We start from the raw sequence: 24,163 nt of genomic DNA on the forward strand, positions 1-24,163 counted from the left end.
CCTAATTCTTTTGCACTTTAATCTGTTTGAAAATTGTACTTTTACAGCTCTGAAAAAAATCAAGAGACCACTTAACATTGATTTCTCAAGAGGGGTCTCTTAATTTTTTTCCCAGAGCTGTATATATTTTTGTTGCATTATTGTATTTAAACATTCAGTTATTTTTGTTCTTACAAATATAGTTCTTAAAGCTGTTATGCTATGGTAACACTTTTTTTTTGCAACTTATTTCAATATCGTGATAATATCGTATATCGTGATAAAACTTCATCAATTAATCGCAACATGAAAAATTGATATCGGCACATGCCTATTCTCGACTATATTAAACTGTAATAAATCCAAACATGAATCTCGACTATATTAAACTGTAATAGATCTAAACATGAATCTCGACTATATTGAACTGTAATAAATCTAAACATGAATCTTGACTATATTAAACTGTAATAAATTCAAACATGAATCTCGACTATATTAAACTGTAATAAATCCAAACATGAATCTCGACTATATTAAACTGTAATAAATTCAAACATGAATCTCGACTATATTAAACTGTAATAAATCTAAACATGAATCTCGACTATATTGAACTGTAATAAATCTAAACATGAATCTCGACTATATTAAACTGTAATAAATTCAAACATGAATCTCGACTATATTAAACTGTAATAAATCCAAACATGAATCTCGACTATATTGAACTGTAATAAATCCAAACATGAATCTCGACTATATTGAACTGTAATAAATCCAAACATGAATCTCGACTATATTGAACTGTAATAAATCTAAACATGAATCTCGACTATATTAAACTGTAATAAATTCAAACATGAATCTCGACTATATTGAACTGTAATAAATCCAAACATGAATCTCGACTATATTGAACTGTAATAAATCCAAACATGAATCTCGACTATATTGAACTGTAATAAATCCAAACATGAATCTCGACTATATTGAACTGTAATAAATCTAAACATGAATCTCGACTATATTAAACTGTAATAAATTCAAACATGAATCTCGACTATATTGAACTGTAATAAATCCAAACATGAATCTCGACTATATTAAACTGTAATAAATTCAAACATGAATCTCGACTATATTGAACTGTAATAAATTCAAACATGAATCTCGACTATATTGAACTGTAATAAATCCAAACATGAATCTCGACTATATTAAACTGTAATAGATCCAAACATGAATCTCGACTATATTAAACTGTAATAAATCCAAACATGAATCTCGACTATATTGAACTGTAATAAATCCAAACATGAATCTCGACTATATTAAACTGTAATAGATCCAAACATGAATCTCGACTATATTAAACTGTAATAGATCCAAACATGAATCTCGACTATATTGAACTGTAATAGATCCAAACATGAATCTCGACTATATTGAACTGTAATAAATCCAAACATGAATCTCGACTATATTGAACTGTAATAAATCCAAACATGAATCTCGACTATATTGAACTGTAATAAATCTAAACATGAATCTCGACTATATTAAACTGTAATAAATCCAAACATGAATCTCGACTATATTGAACTGTAATAAATCCAAACATGAATCTCGACTATATTGAACTGTAATAAATCCAAACATGAATCTCGACTATATTCAACTGTAATAGATCCAAACATAATTCTCGACTATATTAAACTGTAATAGATCCAAACATGAATCTCGACTATATTGAACTGTAATAAATCCAAACATAAATCTCGACTATATTGAACTGTAATAAATTCAAACATGAATCTCGACTATATTGAACTGTAATAAATTCAAACATGAATCTCGACTATATTAAACTGTAATAAATCCAAACATGAATCTCGACTATATTCAACTGTAATAGATCCAAACATAATTCTCGACTATATTAAACTGTAATAGATCCAAACATGAATCTCGACTATATTGAACTGTAATAAATCCAAACATGAATCTCGACTATATTGAACTGTAATAAATCCAAACATAAATCTCGACTATATTGAACTGTAATAAATTCAAACATGAATCTCGACTATATTGAACTGTAATAAATCCAAACATGAATCTCGACTATATTAAACTGTAATAGATCCAAACATAATTCTCGACTATATTCAACTGTAATAGATCCAAACATAATTCTCGACTATATTGAACTGTAATAAATCTAAACATGAATCTCGACTATATTAAACTGTAATAAATCCAAACATGAATCTCGACTATATTGAACTGTAATAAATTCAAACATGAATCTCGACTATATTGAACTGTAATAAATTCAAACATGAATCTCGACTATATTAAACTGTAATAAATCCAAACATGAATCTCGACTATATTGAACTGTAATAAATCCAAACATGAATCTCGACTATATTAAACTGTAATAGATCCAAACATAATTCTCGACTATATTCAACTGTAATAGATCCAAACATAATTCTCGACTATATTGAACTGTAATAAATCCAAACATGAATCTCGACTATATTGAACTGTAATAAATCCAAACATGAATCTCGACTATATTGAACTGTAATAAATCCAAACATAAATCTCGACTATATTGAACTGTAATAAATCCAAACATAAATCTCGACTATATTGAACTGTAATAAATTAAAACATGAATCTCGACTATATTCAACTGTAATAAATCCAAACATAAATCTCGACTATATTAAACTGTAATAAATCCAAACATGAATCTCGACTATATTGAACTGTAATAAATCCAAACATGAATCTCGACTATATTAAACTGTAATAAATCCAAACATGAATCTCGACTATATTAAACTGTAATAAATCCAAACATTAATCTCGACTATATTGAACTGTAATAAATCAAAACATGAATCTCGACTATATTGAACTGTAATAAATCAAAACATGAATCTCGACTATATTCAACTGTAATAAATCCAAACATGAATCTCGACTATATTCAACTGTAATAAATCCAAACATGAATCTCGACTATATTGAACTGTAATAGATCCAAACATGAATCTCGACTATATTGAACTGTAATAAATCCAAACATGAATCTCGACTATATTGAACTGTAATAAATCAAAACATGAATCTCGACTATATTAAACTGTAATAAATCAAAACATGAATCTCGACTATATTGAACTGTAATAAATCCAAACATGAATCTCGACTATATTCAACTGTAATAAATCCAAACATGAATCTCAACTATATTGAACTGTAATAAATCAAAACATGAATCTCGACTATATTGAACTGTAATAAATCAAAACATGAATCTCGACTATATTGAACTGTAATAAATCCAAACATAAATCTCGACTATATTGAACTGTAATAAATCCAAACATAAATCTCGACTATATTGAACTGTAATAAATCCAAACATGAATCTCGACTATATTGAACTGTAATAAATCCAAACATGAATCTCGACTATATTAAACTGTAATAAATCCAAACATGAATCTCGACTATATTGAACTGTAATAAATCAAAACATGAATCTCGACTATATTCAACTGTAATAGATCCAAACATAATTCTCGACTATATTGAACTTTAATAAATCCAAACATGAATCTCGACTATATTGAACTGTAATAAATCCAAACATGAATCTCGACTATATTGAACTGTAATAAATCAAAACATGAATCTCGACTATATTCAACTGTAATAGATCCAAACATAATTCTCGACTATATTGAACTGTAATAGATCCAAATATGAATCTCGACTATATTAAACTGTAATAAATCCAAACATGAATCTCGACTATATTGAACTGTAATAGATCCAAATATGAATCTCGACTATATTAAACTGTAATAAATCCAAACATGAATCTCGACTATATTGAACTGTAATAAATCCAAACATGAATCTCGACTATATTGAACTGTAATAAATCCAAACATGAATCTCGACTATATTGAACTGTAATAAATCCAAACATGAATCTCGACTATATTGAACTGTAATAAATCCAAACATGAATCTCGACTATATTGAACTGTAATAAATCCAAACATGAATCTCGACTATATTGAACTGTAATAAATCCAAACATGAATCTCGACTATATTCAACTGTAATAGATCCAAACATAATTCTCGACTATATTCAACTGTAATAGATCCAAACATAATTCTCGACTATATTCAACTGTAATAAATCCAAACATGAATCTCGACTATATTGAACTGTAATAAATCCAAACATGAATCTCGACTATATTCAACTGTAATAAATCCAAACATGAATCTCGACTATATTAAACTGTAATAAATCCAAATATGAATCTCGACTATATTCAACTGTAATAAATCCAAACATGAATCTCGACTATATTGAACTGTAATAAATCCAAACATGAATCTCGACTATATTCAACTGTAATAAATCCAAACATGAATCTCGACTATATTGAACTGTAATAAATCCAAACATGAATCTCGACTATATTCAACTGTAATAGATCCAAACATAATTCTCGACTATATTCAACTGTAATAGATCCAAACATAATTCTCGACTATATTGAACTGTAATAAATCCAAATATGAATCTCGACTATATTAAACTGTAATAAATCCAAACATGAATCTCGACTATATTGAACTGTAATAAATCCAAATATGAATCTCGACTATATTAAACTGTAATAGATCCAAACATGAATCTCGACTATATTAAACTGTAATAAATCCAAACATGAATCTCGACTATATTCAACTGTAATAAATCCAAACATGAATCTCGACTATATTGAACTGTAATAAATCCAAATATGAATCTCGACTATATTGAACTGTAATAAATCCAAACATGAATCTCGACTATATTCAACTGTAATAAATCCAAACATGAATCTCGACTATATTCAACTGTAATAAATCCAAACATGAATCTCGACTATATTAAACTGTAATAAATCCAAACATGAATCTCGACTATATTCAACTGTAATAAATCCAAACATGAATCTCGACTATATTAAACTGTAATAAATCCAAACATGAATCTCGACTATATTAAACTGTAATAAATCCAAACATGAATCTCGACTATATTGAACTGTAATAAATCCAAACATGAATCTCGACTATATTCAACTGTAATAGATCCAAACATAATTCTCGACTATATTCAACTGTAATAGATCCAAACATAATTCTCGACTATATTGAACTGTAATAAATCCAAATATGAATCTCGACTATATTAAACTGTAATAAATCCAAACATGAATCTCGACTATATTGAACTGTAATAAATCCAAATATGAATCTCGACTATATTAAACTGTAATAGATCCAAACATGAATCTCGACTATATTCAACTGTAATAAATCCAAACATGAATCTCGACTATATTGAACTGTAATAAATCCAAATATGAATCTCGACTATATTGAACTGTAATAAATCCAAACATGAATCTCGACTATATTCAACTGTAATAAATCCAAACATGAATCTCGACTATATTCAACTGTAATAAATCCAAACATGAATCTCGACTATATTAAACTGTAATAAATCCAAACATGAATCTCGACTATATTCAACTGTAATAAATCCAAACATGAATCTCGACTATATTAAACTGTAATAAATCCAAACATGAATCTCGACTATATTAAACTGTAATAAATCCAAACATGAATCTCGACTATATTGAACTGTAATAAATCCAAACATGAATCTCGACTATATTCAACTGTAATAGATCCAAACATAATTCTCGACTATATTCAACTGTAATAGATCCAAACATAATTCTCGACTATATTGAACTGTAATAAATCCAAATATGAATCTCGACTATATTAAACTGTAATAAATCCAAACATGAATCTCGACTATATTAAACTGTAATAGATCCAAACATGAATCTCGACTATATTAAACTGTAATAAATCCAAACATGAATCTCGACTATATTAAACTGTAAGATCCAAACATGAATCTCGACTATATTAAACTGTAATAGATCCAAACATGAATGTCGACTATATTGAACTGTAATAAATCCAAACATGAATCTCGACTATATTAAACTGTAATAAATCCAAACATGAATCTCGACTATATTAAACTGTAATAAATCCAAACATGAATCTCGACTATATTAAACTGTAATAAATCCAAACATGAATCTCGACTATATTAAACTGTAATAAATCCAAACATAAATCTCGACTATATTAAACTGTAATAAATCCAAACATGAATCTCGACTATATTAAACTGTAATAAATCCAAACATGAATCTCGACTATATTAAACTGTAATAAATCCAAACATGAATCTCGACTATATTAAACTGTAATAAATCCAAACATGAATCTCGACTATATTGAACTGTAATAAATCCAAACATGAATCTCGACTATATTAAACTGTAATAAATCCAAACATAAATCTCGACTATATTGAACTGTAATAAATCCAAACATAAATCTCGACTATATTGAACTGTAATAAATCCAAACATAAATCTCGACTATATTAAACTGTAATAAATCCAAACATAAATCTCGACTATATTAAACTGTAATAAATCCAAACATAAATCTCGACTATATTGAACTGTAATAAATCCAAACATGAATCTCGACTATATTAAACTGTAATAAATCCAAACATAAATCTCGATTATATTGAACTGTAATAAATCCAAACATAAATCTGGACTATATTGAACTGTAATAAATCCAAACATGAATCTCGACTATATTGAACTGTAATAAATCCAAACATGAATCTCGACTATATTGAACTGTAATAAATCCAAACATGAATCTCGACTATATTAAACTGTAATAAATCCAAACATAAATCTCGATTATATTGAACTGTAATAAATCCAAACATAAATCTGGACTATATTGAACTGTAATAAATCCAAACATGAATCTCGACTATATTGAACTGTAATAAATCCAAACATGAATCTCGACTATATTAAACTGTAATAGATCCAAACATAAATCTCGACTATATTGAACTGTAATAAATCCAAACATGAATCTCGACTATATTGAACTGTAATAAATCCAAACATAAATCTGGACTATATTGAACTGTAATAAATCCAAACATAAATCTCGACTATATTAAACTGTAATAAATCCAAACATAAATCTCGACTATATTAAACTGTAATAAATCCAAACATAAATCTCGACTATATTGAACTGTAATAAATCCAAACATGAATCTCGACTATATTAAACTGTAATAAATCCAAACATAAATCTCGATTATATTGAACTGTAATAAATCCAAACATAAATCTGGACTATATTGAACTGTAATAAATCCAAACATGAATCTCGACTATATTGAACTGTAATAAATCCAAACATGAATCTCGACTATATTGAACTGTAATAAATCCAAACATGAATCTCGACTATATTAAACTGTAATAAATCCAAACATAAATCTCGATTATATTGAACTGTAATAAATCCAAACATAAATCTGGACTATATTGAACTGTAATAAATCCAAACATGAATCTCGACTATATTGAACTGTAATAAATCCAAACATGAATCTCGACTATATTGAACTGTAATAAATCCAAACATGAATCTCGACTATATTGAACTGTAATAAATCCAAACATAAATCTCGACTATATTGAACTGTAATAAATCCAAACATGAATCTCGACTATATTCAACTGTAATAAATCCAAACATGAATCTCGACTATATTGAACTGTAATAAATCCAAACATGAATCTCGACTATATTGAACTGTAATAAATCCAAACATGAATCTCGACTATATTGAACTGTAATAAATCCAAACATGAATCTCGACTATATTAAACTGTAATAAATCCAAACATAAATCTCGACTATATTGAACTGTAATAAATCCAAACATGAATCTCGACTATATTGAACTGTAATAAATCCAAACATGAATCTCGACTATATTGAACTGTAATAAATCCAAACATGAATCTCGACTATATTGAACTGTAATAAATCCAAACATGAATCTCAACTATATTAAACTGTAATAAATCCAAACATGAATCTCGACTATATTGAACTGTAATAGATCCAAACATGAATCTCGTCTATAATGAATGGTAATAAATGTTATAAAATGAATACAAATACATTTCTCTTTATTATAATTGATTATAATTCAGAGCAAAATAATAGGTATTAGCTTGATGAAAATGTGACTAAAACATGACTAGACATTAAGTCAACTAAAACTTGACAAAACATTTTTGTTTGGGTTCCATGAAAGAAGAGCCTGGATGTGAGGGCAAAGAGTAAATGTTGGCTAAATCAGCTGTGCATGAATGCTCATCCAGGGGATGGAGGACACACTGAGTATCTTCTCTTTCATTATTTCAGGGTGAAAGAGGACGGTCGGGTCCACAGGGTCCTAGAGGTGAACCAGGTCTGAAGGTAAGTTCTCCCGCACACTGTTTGAGCTAGGGCTGTGCAATATATCGAAATTATCAAAATATCACAAATGTACATATCGCAATATGCATATCACAACGGCACGCAATATCTGAATGATTTTAATAGGCTACGTCAACATTGTGAAGAGTGTCCACTTTAGGTCGACGCATAGCAGAGAACAGACTGGGCTCATGACGGTTACTAATGGGACTTGCTTGATGTTAAAAAGAGCTATTAAACGCAATAATTTGCGAAAAACAATAACTTGCAGTCTTGCGCTGTGTGACACACACACACACACACCGAAACGTGAACGATTTGTAACATAATGTTTTCTAAAACACTACTCGTCACTTTCAGAAGTTGTAGCGATGCTTTCTTTTCCGAGAGAGAATGTGAAACACAAATGGTGTCATTCTTAGTTTTTAAATGTTTTTTTTAAATATAATTTAAAGAGATTTTACACACTAATTGCAATATCGTATTACATATCGAATATCGCATTAATTAACAACACTGTTAAACATTTTTTTGAAAAAGTTACCTGGTTCCCTTAAAATTTTGAGTTCATTGAAATTAAATTTTTTAGTTAATACAATGAACATTTTTTGAGATTCGACAACCTTTATAAAAAGATTATTAAAAGATTTTGTAAGCATATTGGGTAATTGTGTGTTTTATTTCTGATGACGCTGTGAAGCCAAATTGTGGTATTTTCATGATTTATCAAGTTTTTTTTATGTGGTTCAGATACAATAATATTTTGAGTTTCTATTTATTAAACAAATTTCCTTCATTGTATCAACTCAAATTTTGAATTTCAATTAACTCAATTTAAAGGCAACCAGGTTACTTACTTTTTTAAGTTACATTTACACTTACATTTTTTTTTTACAGTGAAGGTATTGCATATCGCATTTTTCTTCAATATCGCACAGTTTGAGCTGAATTATGGGCTGTTTGCAGCACTGAGACGCAGAGTTTCATCCTTCACGTCGTTCATACAGTATCTGTTACCGCCACCATGACGGCAAGACCCGTCTCAGCAGCGGCCAGATTGGGTTACAGACAAGAATAAAGACCCTGTGTGGTGTTTCGGGGCAAGCGGAGGTCTGTTCACACTTCCAGAGATGTAGCTTTGCTCAAGGAATTGGGAACCCCTTTGGAACCTGAGAACCCCCAAAAGTCAAGGGTCGTCTTTTAGAGGAAAGGCACTCTGCAGGGGGACGAGAGGAACAGTCCCATGTTGCAGCTTCAAAGGCAAAACTGGTGTCAGTTTAAGCTCACCTAACTCAGCCGGAGGATATCATTTTGTCACACTGCAAAAAATGCTCTTCTTATTTAGTATTTTTCTCTTGTTTCCAGTCCAAATATCTAAAAATTCTTGGGTGAGAAACTGATTGGGATGGAAACAAGAAACAAGATTATTTTTCTCACCCCATTGGCAGATCATTTTGCCTGTTTTAAGCAAAAATCGCTCTAGTCACGCGCGCGCGTGACTAGAGCGAGAGAGGAAATGCACGCCCATAAACACTCGCTCAGCTGCAGATCCAGTCGTCCGTGAACACTTCTGTCGTTATAGTCCGCGCCGCGCTCCACTTTATTCCTATGGGTGACGTCGAGCGACTTCAACGCTTCAGCACAGCATTCTGGGAAGGCAGCGCTGCATTTGAACCGATTTGAACGCAGAAATGACGGGAAGCTTCACAACATCGCTTCAGTCGCGTCTCAAAGTGGATCTCCACGGTCACTGCTGTCACAGGACTTCACCAAATCATACCAAAGAAGTGTGTTTTTGACGGAGCGGTCCCAGCGATAAAGGTTCGGTCCTGCTTTGGAAGCAGCCGGTGAGTTAAACTGCTTCAGATGTCTGTGCTGTCGGCTATCGTCGCGTGAGTAAACATCAGTAAACGACACGATCGCGTGCTTCGTCATTCAAATGCGCTAACGGACTCCATTGCTGTTCTCTGTATAACGTTACACTAGTCTGACGTGCAAAACCGTTTTGCTTGCTACTGCTAAGGTTTAGTCGCATACAATAGTCCATAAACCGAATCATGTCCTCATAAACTGCGAGTAAACACACACAAATGTGGAGAGGCCACTAAATACAGTCCATACCACAGAGACGGACGTCCTGCTGCTGCTGCTTCTCCTGTTCAGTTTATTTCAGCCTCCGGATCTGATTCTGGATCATATCTCTATTAGCTGAGATCGATAGCCATGGGTTTCTCCACGCTTGAGGACGTCACCGCTTTGTGTGCACTCGTCATTCTTTAGCTCCGCCCACACGATACGCCTTGTCATTCTTTAGCTCCGCCCACACGATACGCCTCGTCATTCTTTAGCTCCGCCCACACGATACGCCTCGTCATTCTTTAGCTCCGCCCACACGATACGCCTCACCATTCTTTAGCTCCGCCCACACGATACACCTCGTCATTCTTTAGCTCCGCCCACACGATACGCCTCGTCATTCTTTAGCTCCGCCCACACGATACGCCTCACCATTCTTTAGCTCCGCCCACACGATACGCAGGCACTCAGTTTTTTCCAGAAAGACTCGGTACAGCCTATCTTTCTTTTATAAATATAATAAAACTAAAGACTTTTCGGAGATATGAAGGATGCAATACTACTAAGTACTAGTTATAGATACTGCAATCTATAGGATGCAATACTATAGGTACTCAAGATTGACATGAGATTGACTGAAACTGAGTGTTTCACTCCCCCTTTAAACTGTTTGTACTCTTACGAAGTTCTCAATGCTTCGGTTTGTATGTAGCTATCCACATTATGCTGCCGTGTTAGTGTGAGGCTATTTTGAGCAACCTGGTCTCATTGGAAAAACTTACTTGTGGCAACGTTTTTGCAAACCACAAAATACATACCAATTGGTACATATCACTGCAGTTTCAAAGTGAATGTCCACTGGGCGGCACTGTCCAGATGTGCGTGAATCTGGCATTTTTTGTTACGTTGGTTTTTTAACGTACACCCACACTAAACCCTAAACCTACCCGATAGTGTTAACAAAAGCAAATGTGACAAAAATAAGATTGTATCCATGTAATTTTATCTTGTGTTTTGAACTCCTCTTTTATCATGACTCGTTCTTCACGGGATTCGTACCCGAGCTTTCAGTATTGCAAGCACAAATCTGTACCAGCTGAGCTATCGAGCAAGCTTAATAGGTCAGAAAATCCGAACATATGGAGCTGGTTAAGTGACGCAAACTTCAAAATGTATTTGTTTACAAATCATGGACAATGGAAAAAAAAAACCCTGATAAAAAATGTCGCTGTTTTACTGCCTCTAGTGGACATTTCGCTTTGAAACTGCAGTGATATGTAACTATTGGTACATATTTTGTGGTTTGCAAAAACATTGCCACAGGTACGTTTTTCCAGTGAGACCAGGTTGATTTTGAGCCTTGTTAGTGGTATTAACTAGCGATTTAATTTCACTTATTATATGCCCCATATACTAGCGTTATAAGCTAATCTGTTTTTAGAGATAAAACTCTTTACATTCGATTGTCATGAAAACGCATCCCAGAGCACGATCTACTCGCTAACCATCTGTTAATTACCCCTAGGGGCATTTCTCACTGGAGTTGTCCTTTAGGAATTGTTAGATATTTAGACTAGAAACAAGACAAAATTCCTAAAGCCGGGTGCACACTGTGCGATTTTGCCCACGATTTGGCCGTCTGAGACAAATTTAGCAAATCCTAAAAGATTCCTCTGATCCTAGGCTAAAATCTGACGTCTTTGGTCGTTAGTTTGACATGTTCACCGACAGCCGATGCGATCAAATTTGACCTCCAACGAAATTCTGGCAGTGTCAGAAGATTTGGCACACAATCCTGCAGTGTGACTTCTCCTACGACGACCGTCAAATATCTCGTTTTTCAAGACAAACTATGACCAAAACGAGAGCTAGAGATTTCTTTCTAGCCTCCATTTCAGTCCCGCGTGTAATGCAGCTCACTGTCACCGAACGCGTCATTCATTGAAGATATAAAACACCGGACGAGTTTTCTTGTGCGCGTCCGTTTTAGCGCGCCTCGACTATCGTACCGTCTGACATTAATGCCAGCTGAGATCTTACAGTGTGACAGCTTACATCGGGGATCATGCTCGTCCAGTCTGGCAAGTAACATTCGCGAAGGATTTTGAAAAATCGCACCATGTGAAGGACCCATAAGTAAAAAGAGCATTTTTTGCAGTGCATATTTAAGGTCTATGACTTGCATTGGTGTATTTGTGGTGAAAATATCATGAGGAAGCTCTTGTTGTGGTTTATGAGGTGAAGAGAACCAAAGGTTGTAAGCTCTCCTTGTAAAGTCCTTTCAGTCATGACTTGAGGATTGTTGGCCGGAGCTCATTTTAGGTCAGTCTTTGCTAACAGTGGCGCAGTGTAATTGGATTTTCACTTGCGATCCCAAGAGCACTGTTAAGACTTCGTGGATCAACAAGCTGTTTTTTTGGAAATGGAGCCCTTTTGGACAGATCCTTGTTCCATTGAGTGGGGGGCATTTTGGCTGGCTTTGAAAGGTCAGGTGTTTCAACCGGGGAAGTGATAAAAACAGATCTGTATGGTTAGATTAGGGGATCGTGGACTTATGCAGCCGAAATAAACTAGAACCATTGACAGCGGATCATTTTTACAAAGCATGTGAACTATTCATCGATGCATAAAAGCGAAATAATCCATTTTCATATGTATTAATGTACTGTTTTTTGTGAATGAGGTAGGGGTACTCTTATTATATATTAATTTAAAAGTTGTGTATGTCCTTCGGAAGCAAAGCATGTGTGTCTGATGTTTGTGTGTTTACGAGAAGAACATTCATGAAGGAGAAAATAAAGGTCTGGACATGTTTAATGTTAAAAACAGTTATTAAGCGCAATAAGCCACATTTTTATTACACAGTTTATTGCACTTGAACCCTCAGATACACCCAGTTTTATAAAATAAATAAATAAAATAAAAACTTTTAAAAAATGTTTTATCTGTCTTTGTGAGTTCACTGCAAAAAAAAAAAAAAATGCTTTTCTTACTTAGTGTTTTTGTCTTGTTTCTAGTCCAAACATCTAAAAATTCTTAAAACAAGAAGTATTTACTAGACAAGCAAAAGTTAAAGTATTGTTTTATAAGTAATTTTTTTTTATTACTAGACAAGCAAAAATGAATGTCTTGTTTTGGGGAAAAATAACTCAAAATGAAGAGAGTTTTTGATTGCAATAAGATAAATAATCTGCCAATGGGGTGAGAAAAATAATCTTAATTCAAACAGAAAACAAGATTATCTCTCTCACCCCATTGGCAGATTATTTATCTTATTTTAAGCAAAAACTCTCTTCATTTTGAGTTATTTTCCCCAAAACAAGGCAATCTTTTTTACTTGTCTAGTAAATGTTTCTTAATGTAAGAATTTTTTGATATTTTGACTTAAAACGGGACACAAATATTAAGTAAGAAAAGCATTTTTTGCAGTGCGGCACCCATCGCGCATTATAGATCAACTGCACTGCAAAAAATGCTTTTCTTACTTAATATTTGTGTCCCGTTTTAAGTCTAAATATCAAAAAATTCTTACAGTAAGAAGCATTTACTACATAAGCAAAAGTTTTTGTCTTATTTGGGGGGGGGGGGGGGATAACTCAAGATGAAGTGAGGTTTTGCTTAAAATAAGCAAAATAATCTGTAATTTGAGCATTTTGACAAAACACATTCACATACACATATTATAGTATGGTTAGGCATCGGTATCATAAAAGACCCAAAGGATACCCAACCCTACCCTAAACTGTACACTTGAGAAAACGTAGTAAATATAGGGCACAATGTACTGTATAAATATGAAGGAATTTTCCGGATTGTTTTTTACCTGTATTTTGAATTACACATCGCATTAGTTTGTGTTTTAAGGGTTAACGGAAATTTCTGTAAAATTACTGGATAATGCACAGGCAGAAAATTACCAGTACATTTTCCGTTTTTATTTGTTACAGTGTATAAAAGTGAAAACATGGATTGCCGGAAAAATTCGTCAATGCCTGGGAAGCAGTCTGTCGTAAAACGGCGGAAAATTCCGTCAATGGTGGGGAAAGAGTTAAAAGTCCTAATAAAGTAATAAAATAATGTCTTGGCTTTCACCAGTTTTCCACCTCGCCTCCCACAGAACGCCGCAGTCTTTGATCTTGAGCGTGGTGAACCTAAGCGAACCGTTTAAATGCTGTTTTTATAGATCATTAGTATCTAGAGCACTCTGCTTTTGCAGTTAAATGTTTAAAGAGCCTGAGCAGAAATAATCCTACAGGCCCAGACCAGGTCTGGCGTAAATCACGCTGACCTCTGATGCATCATTGTCTTCTCAGGTGCAATGCACAAGGCCTGGAATTCCCCAAATTTAGAGGATTGTGCCACACTTCAACCGCTCCGCTTGCACTGCAAAAAATGCTTTACTTAGTATTTTTGTCTCGTTTCTAGTCCAAATATCAAAAAAATCTTACATTAAGAAACATTTACTAGACATGTACAAGTTATTGTCTTGTTTTGGGAAAATATAACTTAAAATGAAGAGAGTTTTTGCTTAAAATAAGATAAATAATAATAATAAACAATAAATAATAACAAGACAAAATTGCAGTGCATTAGAAAATTTCCCAGTGTGCTGGTAGCGCTATCAAATCTGGCATCTCAATATCAAAGGATTGGATTCTCGGATGTGATTTCATGATTGCATTGTTGTGCTTCTGTACATTTGGCACAGATCGGTTGAGCACACGAGAACAGGCTGAAATGTTTTGTGGTTTTTCTGACCTCCTCCCCATCTCACTGTCCTGACTTGTCTTTCTTTCATGGGCTGGAGCTTGAGCTGTCAGACGCGGAAAGCTTTAAAGGGTTTTGACAGTTCTGGGGAAATTCTTAAGGCCTATTAGTCTTATCTGAGGCCACTGGGACTTTAGGCAACACAATCCCAGAAATGCGGAAAAGATAACACGTCGAGAGCGGCTCTCTCTGGTTCTCCTTGTTCTTATGATTTTAGGAATATGGGGAAAATCTTGACTTTATGTTCTTAGTGGTGTTCTGCAAAAGAGTTGAGTCATAATTTCCTTTCCTTTTTTTTAACCTGCAGGGTCCCAAAGGCTATCCAGGACCGGCAGGTCTGCCCGGAGAACAGGTGAGCGGATGAGACGAGGCTTCGGTCTGTTTGTGAGGTCTTCACAAAGACATTTACTGTTTCAATCACTGTCAGACCACACGCTATATTTAGCCACACTGCAAAAAATGCTTTTCTTACTCAGTATTTTTGTCTTGTTTCGAGTCCAAACATCTAAAAATTCTTAAAACAAGAAGTATTTACTAGACAAGCAAAAGTAATTGTCTTGTTTTGGGAAAAATAACTCAAAATGAAGAGAGTTTTTGCTTAAAATAAGATACAAAATCTGCCAATGGGGTGAGAAAAATAATCTTAATTCAAACAGAAAACAAGATTATTTTTCTCACCCCATTGGCAGATTATTTATCTTATTTTAAGTTAAAACTTTTTGAGTATTTTTTTCCCAAAACAAGACAATTACTTTTGCTTGTCTAGTAAATACTTCTTGTTGTAAGAATAATTTGATGTTTGGACTAGAAACAAGACAAAAATACTAAGCAAGAAAAGCTTTTTTTGCAGTGTTGAGTTGAATGCTAGGTTGTAGCGTTATATTGTCTGACCTCTCTTTTCGTATAGCAGCCACACATATTTTGCTGTACAATCAGGTTTAATTCTCTCTCCCTCCCTCCCTCTACGTGTTTGACATGGCATTAAGCAGATCTATGAGTTGTACCTTTGTACCTCCTCAATAACTGAGTCCGGAAGATTTGGAACCCAATACATGGAAACTTTCATTCAGTCACAAAGCGCAGTCTTTATATGCAGTCACCTGATGCAAAGATGATCCGCGGTGGAGAGGAGCCGCTTTCTGGACTTTAGCCAGGGTCAGGCCGTGGAGAGCCGGTCCAGCTCGTGGATGCTTTGAGAGAAAGATGCCACGGAGAACAATAGCGGCTCTATTCGTCCACTGGCAGCCGTCCTCATCTCTCATTCACGTTTTTCTTTCCTTTCTCTTTAGGGTTTGCCAGGATTGCCAGGCATATCTGGGGCAGCAGGTTACCCTGGCAGGCAGGTGCAGTGACCAATATCCACTAAAAACAAGAAAATCTAATTCTGTGTTACTTCTTCTTTAAATTTGATCCTTAATTGTATGAGACAGCAGTTCAGAATGACTGCGCAGTATACTGTACATTGGCAAGTATTTATTTAAAAGTTGCATGTGAAACAAAATAATAAACAACTAGTATACTACATAGCATTAATAATTCAGAGTGGCATCCAGTCATCATCTTGAAAACGTATTTGTTTTTTCTTTGCAATATCCTGTTTATGTTTCCTAATTCTTGACAGTTCAATATCAATATCTACTAAAAAAATAACAAAAGCTTTACGATTTGTCTTGATTTGAAATATTTAGTTAGATTCTTGTAAGTAGAGCAAAGGTGGGTATTTTAGGTTAATCGCTTATTAAAACATTCAAAATTAAACATTACTTGTCCAGTAGGTGGAGCTGTCCCTAAACTTCTCCAGTACCGTCAGGGGATGGTGCCGATGACATGCACCAAATTTCTTTCCAATATGCCATAGCATTTCAAAGATACAGCCTTCCATTCAGTTCCTTGCTTTCAAATCTAATCCTAAATCTGAAATATTAAATTATATTATTGTAAGTAGATTTGTTTGATCATAGCAAATGTGGAGATTTTAGGCTTATGGCTTGTTTAAAAGTTTGAAATTAAAAATATATTGTCTAGTTGGTGGTACTGTCCCTAAACTTCTCCAGTACCATTAGGGTATGGTGGCAATGACATGCCCTAAATTTCGTTTCAATATGCCAAACTGTTTTAAAGATACGGCCTTCAGTCCTGTTCCTTGCCATCGAATCTAATCCTAAATCTGAAATATTAGATTTGATTCTTGTAAGTAGATTTGTTTCCTCATGGCATAGGTAGTAGCATGGCGTATTAAAATTTTCGAAATTTCTAGTCCAATAGGTGGAGTTGTCCCTAAACTTCTCCAGTACCGTCAGGGCATGGTGCCGATGACATACACCAAATTTTGTTCCAATATGCCACAGCATTTCAAAGATACAGCCATATCTCCTTTTCCTTGCCTTCAAATCGAATACTAAATCTGAAATATTTAATTAGATTCTTGTACATACATTTGTTTGATCATAGCAAAGGTGGAGATTTAAGGCTTATGGCTTATTTAAAAGTTTGAAATTAAAAATATATTTTCCAAATATCGCTGTCCCTAAACTTCTACAGTACCATCAGGGCATGGTGGCGATGACATGTACCAAACTTTGTTCCAATAGGCCACAGCATTTTAAAAAAAAAACAGCCTTCCATTCTGTTCCTTGCTATCAAATCTAATCCTAAATCTGAAGTATTAAATTAGATTCTTGAAATTAGATTTGTTTGCTCAAGTGACATGGCGTATTAAAAATTTCGAAATTTCTTGTCCAGTAGGTGGCGCTATCCCTAAACTTCTCCAGTACCATTAGGATATGGTGGCGATGACACGCACCAAATTTCACTCCAATATGCCACAGCATTTCAAAGATACAGCCTTCCGTTCTATTCCTTGCCATCAAATCTAATCCTAAATTTGAAATTTTTAATTAGATTCTTGTGAGTTGATGTATTTGCTCATAGCAAAGGTGGAGATGTTTGGCTCATGGCGTACTTAAGTTTTGTAACTTTCTTGTCCAGTAGGTGGCAATGACATGCACCAAATTTCATTACAATATGCCAAACAATATGCAATGATGAACATTTTAAGGCAAGCTTAATAGGGTAAAAAATGGATATACAACCCCAAATCAGAAAAAGTTGGGACAGTATGGAATGTGCAAATAAAATAAAAAAGAAGTGATTTCTAAAATTACTTTGACTTGTATTTCATTGCAGACAATATGAACACAAAATATTTCATGTTTTGTCTGGTCAACTTCATGTCATTTGTAAATATGCATCCTTTCCTGTCAATTTCAAAAAAAGTTGGGACAGTAAAGCATTTACCACTTTGTAATGTTGCCATTCCTTTTCACAACACTTAAAAGACGTTTAGGGACTGAAGACACCAAGTGATGAAGTGTTTCAGGTGTAATTTTGTCCCATTCTTCCTGCAAACAAGTCTTAAGGTGGGCAACAGTACGGGGTCTTCGTTGTCGCATTTTGCGCTTCAAAATGCGCCACACATTCTCTATTGGAGACAGGTCGGGACTGCAGGCAGGCCAGTCAAGTACCCGTACCCTCTTCCTCCGCAGCCAGGACTTTGTAATGTGTGCAGAATGTGGTTTTGCATTGTCTTGTTGAAATATGCATGGACGTCCCTGGAAAAGATATCTTCATGAAGGCAGCATATTATGCTCCAAAATCTCTATGTACTTTTCAGCATTAATGGTGCCTTCACAGAAGTGCAAGTTACCTTTGCCAAGGGCACTGACACAACCCCATACCATGACAGACCCTGGCTTTTGGACTTGTTGCTGGTAACAGTCTGGATGATCCTTTTCTTCTTTGGTCCGGAGCACACGGCGTCCATTCCTCCCAAAAAATACCTGAAATACTGATTCATCTGACCACAGTACACATTTCCACTGTGTGATGGTCCATCCCAGATGCCTCCGAGCCCAGAGAAGTCGACGGCGCTTCTGGACACTGTTAACATAAGGCTTCCTTTTGGCACAGTACAGTTTTAACTGGCATTTGTGGATGTAACTACGTATTGTGGTACTTGACAAAGGTTTGTCAAAGTAGTCCTGAGCCCATGTGGTGATATCGCTTATAGATGAATGACGATTCTTGATGCAGTGCCGCCTGAGGAATCGGAGATCACGGTTGTTCAGCTTAGGCTTGCGGCCTTGTCCTTTACGCACTGAAATTCCTCCAGATTCCTTGAATCTTGTAATTATGTTATGCACTGTTGAATGTGAAATATCCAAATCTCTTCCTATCTTTCTTTGAGGAACATTGTTTTTAAACATTTCAATAATTTTCTCACGTATTTGTTGGCAAACTGGCGATCCTCGGCCCATCTTTGCTCCTAAAGGATTAGATCTTTCTTGGATGCTGCTTTTGCACCAAATCATAATTTCAATCACCTGTTGACATCACCTGTTTCGAATCACATCATTATTTAACCCTTTTACCTCATTACTAGCCCTAAATTGCTCCTGTCCCAACTTTTTTTGAAATGTGTTGCAGGTCTGAATGACAGGAAAGGATGCATATTTACAAATGACATGAAGTTGACCAGACAAAACATGAAATATTTTGTGTTCATATTGTCTGCAATGAAATACAAGTCAAAGTAAATTTAGAAATCACTACTTTCTTTTTTTATTTGCGTTTTCCAAACTGTCCCAACTTTTTCTGATTTGGGGTTGTAAATTGATCAATCACACTACAAAAAACAATTGTTGAAATATGCACTAGTTTGCATAGATTTTCAGAACAGAAATATGAACATTAGATAAAGCCATTGTTCATTTTGTTGACATATAAGTTTTTCCTAATGTGTGATGTGTGCATGTGTCTGATATGTGATGTCTCTTGTCTCTCAGGGTTTGGGAGGACCAGAGGGAGACCCAGGACCTAAAGGTGTCAATGTACGTACAAGCTGTTGTCTCACGGTTTCTTACATCATCTCACTGAACAGATAAAACAGAGAGAGATGAAGAAAGAGTCAGATTCTTTTAAATCATTCTGTTTTTACTGCACTGGTTCTTGACACATGGGGCAATACCCACAACTCTACCTTCCATTCGTTCTGAAAATGACATTTGGACGTTAAATATCCCTCTTTTTTTAAGTCCTTGCTAATCATTCAAAAAATCTGGCTAAATCAAAGTACAAAATCATACTTTTCACATGCTGTGAGTTTAATTAGGCAACACATCTGGTGAGTTTTATTGTTTTATTCATGATTTTTAGATGATTTAAGTTTCAGAAAGCCTGTCCTAAGGAACTAATGTTATTATTATTTTCTGCACGTTCCGTTAATAGTGACACACACTGGTAGAAGATGACTGTCAGTCTTTGTTTATGCTGCTGGTTATGCGCTGTTTAATGCATTAATGCATTACATACCTTACAATATCACAGGTGCATACCGCAGATGCATATTCAAGATTGTAAAAAAATGCGTCATTACCAAAAATCTCTTCCATTCCTGATTCTCTAATCTACGAAAGCTTATTGCATTCACTTGAGAGAAAAAAAATCTACTCTGTTTTTCTGAATTAATGACTTAATTATCTCAGAATTATGAGAGAATTTTTCATGAATACATTTTTTTGCTCTGTTTTTCGGAAATAAAAACTTAAAGGGTTAGTTCACCCAAAAATGAAAATTATTTCATTAATTACTCCCCCTCATGTCGTTGGACACCCGTCAGACCTTCGTTCATCTTCAGAACACAAATGAAGATATTTTAGTGTAAAGCTGAGAAAGGCTTCAGATAGGCCTCCATTGGCATTCAGTCCATTCCCACTGACCCACTCACAAGACCCATAAAGACACTAAAGACTTCGTTACAAAGTCCATCTCACTACAGTGGCTGTACAATAATTGTACCAAGCGGCGAGAACAGTTTTTGTGCGCAAAAAAAATCAAAATAATGACTTCATCTGCCAAGATATTGTCTTCCGTGTAGGTCTCGGACGTGAACTCAGGCGATAGCGGCTCCTCCTCTTCCGGGTCATGTATTCACTGTGATTCCAACGGCAGAGCTGCGTCATATTCTCGCGCATGCGTCGAGTTCACATCAATAGTTTGGTGGATTATATCGTTATTTTGATTTTTGTGCGCACAATAACTATTTTCGTCGCATTGTAAAATGATTGTACAGCCACTGTAGTGAGATGGACTTTGTAACGAAGTCTTTAGTGTCTTTATGGGTCTTGTGAGTGGGTCAGTGGGAATGGACTGAATGCCAATGGAGGCCTTTCTGAAGCCTTTCTCAGCTTTCCACTAAAATATCTTCATTTGTGTTCTGAAGATGAACGAAGGTGTTACAGGTGTCCAACGACATGAGGGGGAGTAATTAATGATATAATTTTCATTTTTGGGTGAACTAACCCTTTAATTATCTCAGCATTACGAGAGAATTTTTTCTTGAAAAAAAAAATGTGTTCTGTTTTTCTGAATTAATGAGATCCCTCAAAATCCTGCCAAGAGCTCTATTTTAGCTGGATTGCATGGAAGTAAACATGTCCCGCCTTTCAAATTTAATCCGGATTTATTTTACTTTGGGTTTGAGACATTGTCTTTAAGTAATATAAATGGTATAGTTTTTAGTGCGTCAACTTTGTGCAGACACCTCAAGACAGCAGAAAAGAAGATTCTGATCTGCTTGACATTGCTATTGTACTCCATCGGGGATCCAGTATTTTCAACAATTGCCTGATTGTCTCTTGTGTCACCACGTAGCCAGCCTGAATGCATTTCAGATGCATCATCTTAACACGATCACATAGTAATGCCTATCAATAGTACGAGTGTGAAATCGTGTCTAATGTATATCGTCTGGAATGTATACTGAGATAATGCAAGTGCTACGCAGTCTTTCGCGTGCATATGATACGCTCTTCATGGCGTGCATATGACATGCTTTTGGGTAGGTTGGTGGTGGTGGGGTGGGGGGTTCGTAAAGTGCGCCATAAAGTGCGTATCATAAGCACGTGAAAAACTGTGTACCATATGCACACCACAACTCATTTTGGCATATACATTCCACAGGATTGTGGAATGTATTTGAATGATTGTGGAATCTTGTATACATTCCACAAGATTGCACACTTATTGATACGCATTTTCATGAGATCGGGCTCGCAAAAAATACCATATCTGATATGGAGAAACAGGCAAATTCTTGAGGTGACTGCACAAAATTGACGCACTAAAAAAAATACTATTTATATTACATAAAGACAGCAGCAATGTTTCAAACCCAAAGTAAAATAAAACTGGATTAAACTTGAAAGGCGGGACATGTTTACTTCCATGCAATCCAGAACTGGATAAACTGGTTATTTCAATAAGCTGATTTTTGTGAGTTATCTGCTTATTGGTGTGCATATAAACACGCTCACCGAGGGCAGGCTGGCACGGGATCCCGAGAGGGCTAAAACCTACTGCACTGAGATCCAGAAGTTGGTGGCTGGTTATGTGGGCTAAGATAACTTCAGAGGACGCCAACGACAGTGCAGAGTCTTGGTACATCACAACGGTAAAGACAGGATAGTCTTCAACTGTTCCTTTAAACATCCGGGATTATTCTTGAATGATCAACTGCCGCCTGGACCGACTCTGGGAGCTTCCCAGCTATCCTCCTGAGATTCTGAGATGGGACCTGATATATATGAATGGCAGGTGCTTCCGTTCTGCACTACATACAGCCCATCCCATGTTGGGCTATTCATGCTCTTCAACACCACGCCAAAGGACACAAAGATGACATGGCTGACCTGGTCGACGTTGTTAAACATTCATTCTCTGTTGATAACTGCCTTCATATCATGCCAACCATAAATTAAGCTAAAGCAGTAGTGGATGGACTGCGTCAGATGCTCTCCGATAGAGGCTTCGAGATGAAACAATGGGCAAGCGACGTGCCATCTGTCATCCAACACCTTCCCACAGATGCCAAGTCTGCTAATAGTGAGCGCTGGTTGGCACAAAGCAGCACTGACCTCTTGGTCTGCAAAAAATGCTTTTCTTACTTAGTATTTTTGTCTTGTTTCTAGTCAAAATATCTAAAAAAATCTTACATTAAGAAACATTTACTAGACAAGTAAAAATTAGTGTCTTGTTTTTTTTTTTTGGGGGGGGGGGGATTAAGAGAGTTTTTGCTTAAAATAGGCAAAATAATCTGCCAATGGGGTGAGAAAAATAATCTTGTTTTCTGTTTGAATTAAGATTATTTTTCTCACCCCATTGGCAGATTATTTATCTTATTTTAAGCAAAAACTTTCTTCATTTTGAGTTATTTTTTCCCAAAACAAGACAATTACTTTTGCTTTTCTAGTAAATACTTCTTGTTTTAAGAATCTTTAGATGTTTGGACTAGAAACAAGACAAAAATACTGAGTAAGAAAAGCATTTTTTGCAGTGGTATCAATGACACCCTGGGCTATAACTTGCTCTCTACAGAGTCCACTACTCCTACCATGAGAAATATGTATAGGACTTTGGCGGATCAATATGACCCTTTTGGGGTTCATTATCCCATTCACTACCAGAGCCACAGTTCTTACCCAAGACCTCTGGAAGCACAAGCTTGGTTGGGGCGACCCCATTGAACCTCTGCATTTGAGGGAAGAGTGGTTTACCTGCGTAGGAGAACTCCCGACCCTCTTTCAGTTGCAGTTCCCTCGAACATACACCTCGACATCCAATGACAACTCTCCTGTCATCCGAGAATTTCACCCCTTTAGTAATGCATCAGAAAGACCTTATGGTTTGGTAGCCTATTTGCGTACCACAGATAGTCAAGGACAAGACACAGTAACCTTTCTTGGCCAGATCTTGTGTAGCAGATCTAACTTTCC

At 35.1% G+C, this 24,163-nt stretch overlaps 1 protein-coding gene across 1 annotated transcript in view; it reads left to right on the forward strand.

The window, feature by feature from the left end:
- LOC137078211 (collagen alpha-1(XXIV) chain-like) overlaps positions 1 to 24,163 on the forward strand; it is a 247,343-nt gene that overhangs the window by 92,584 nt on the left and 130,596 nt on the right. Inside the window, exons 7-10 of the mRNA XM_067445327.1 lie at positions 8,436 to 8,489; positions 15,640 to 15,684; positions 16,622 to 16,675; positions 20,177 to 20,221. Coding sequence (XP_067301428.1) covers positions 8,436 to 8,489; positions 15,640 to 15,684; positions 16,622 to 16,675; positions 20,177 to 20,221 — 198 coding nt within the window. The remainder of the gene's footprint in view (positions 1 to 8,435; positions 8,490 to 15,639; positions 15,685 to 16,621; positions 16,676 to 20,176; positions 20,222 to 24,163) is intronic.

The sequence above is a fragment of the Pseudorasbora parva genome, chromosome 6, assembly GCF_024679245.1.
Source record: "Pseudorasbora parva isolate DD20220531a chromosome 6, ASM2467924v1, whole genome shotgun sequence".
NCBI classification, from domain to species: Eukaryota; Metazoa; Chordata; class Actinopteri; order Cypriniformes; family Gobionidae; genus Pseudorasbora; species Pseudorasbora parva.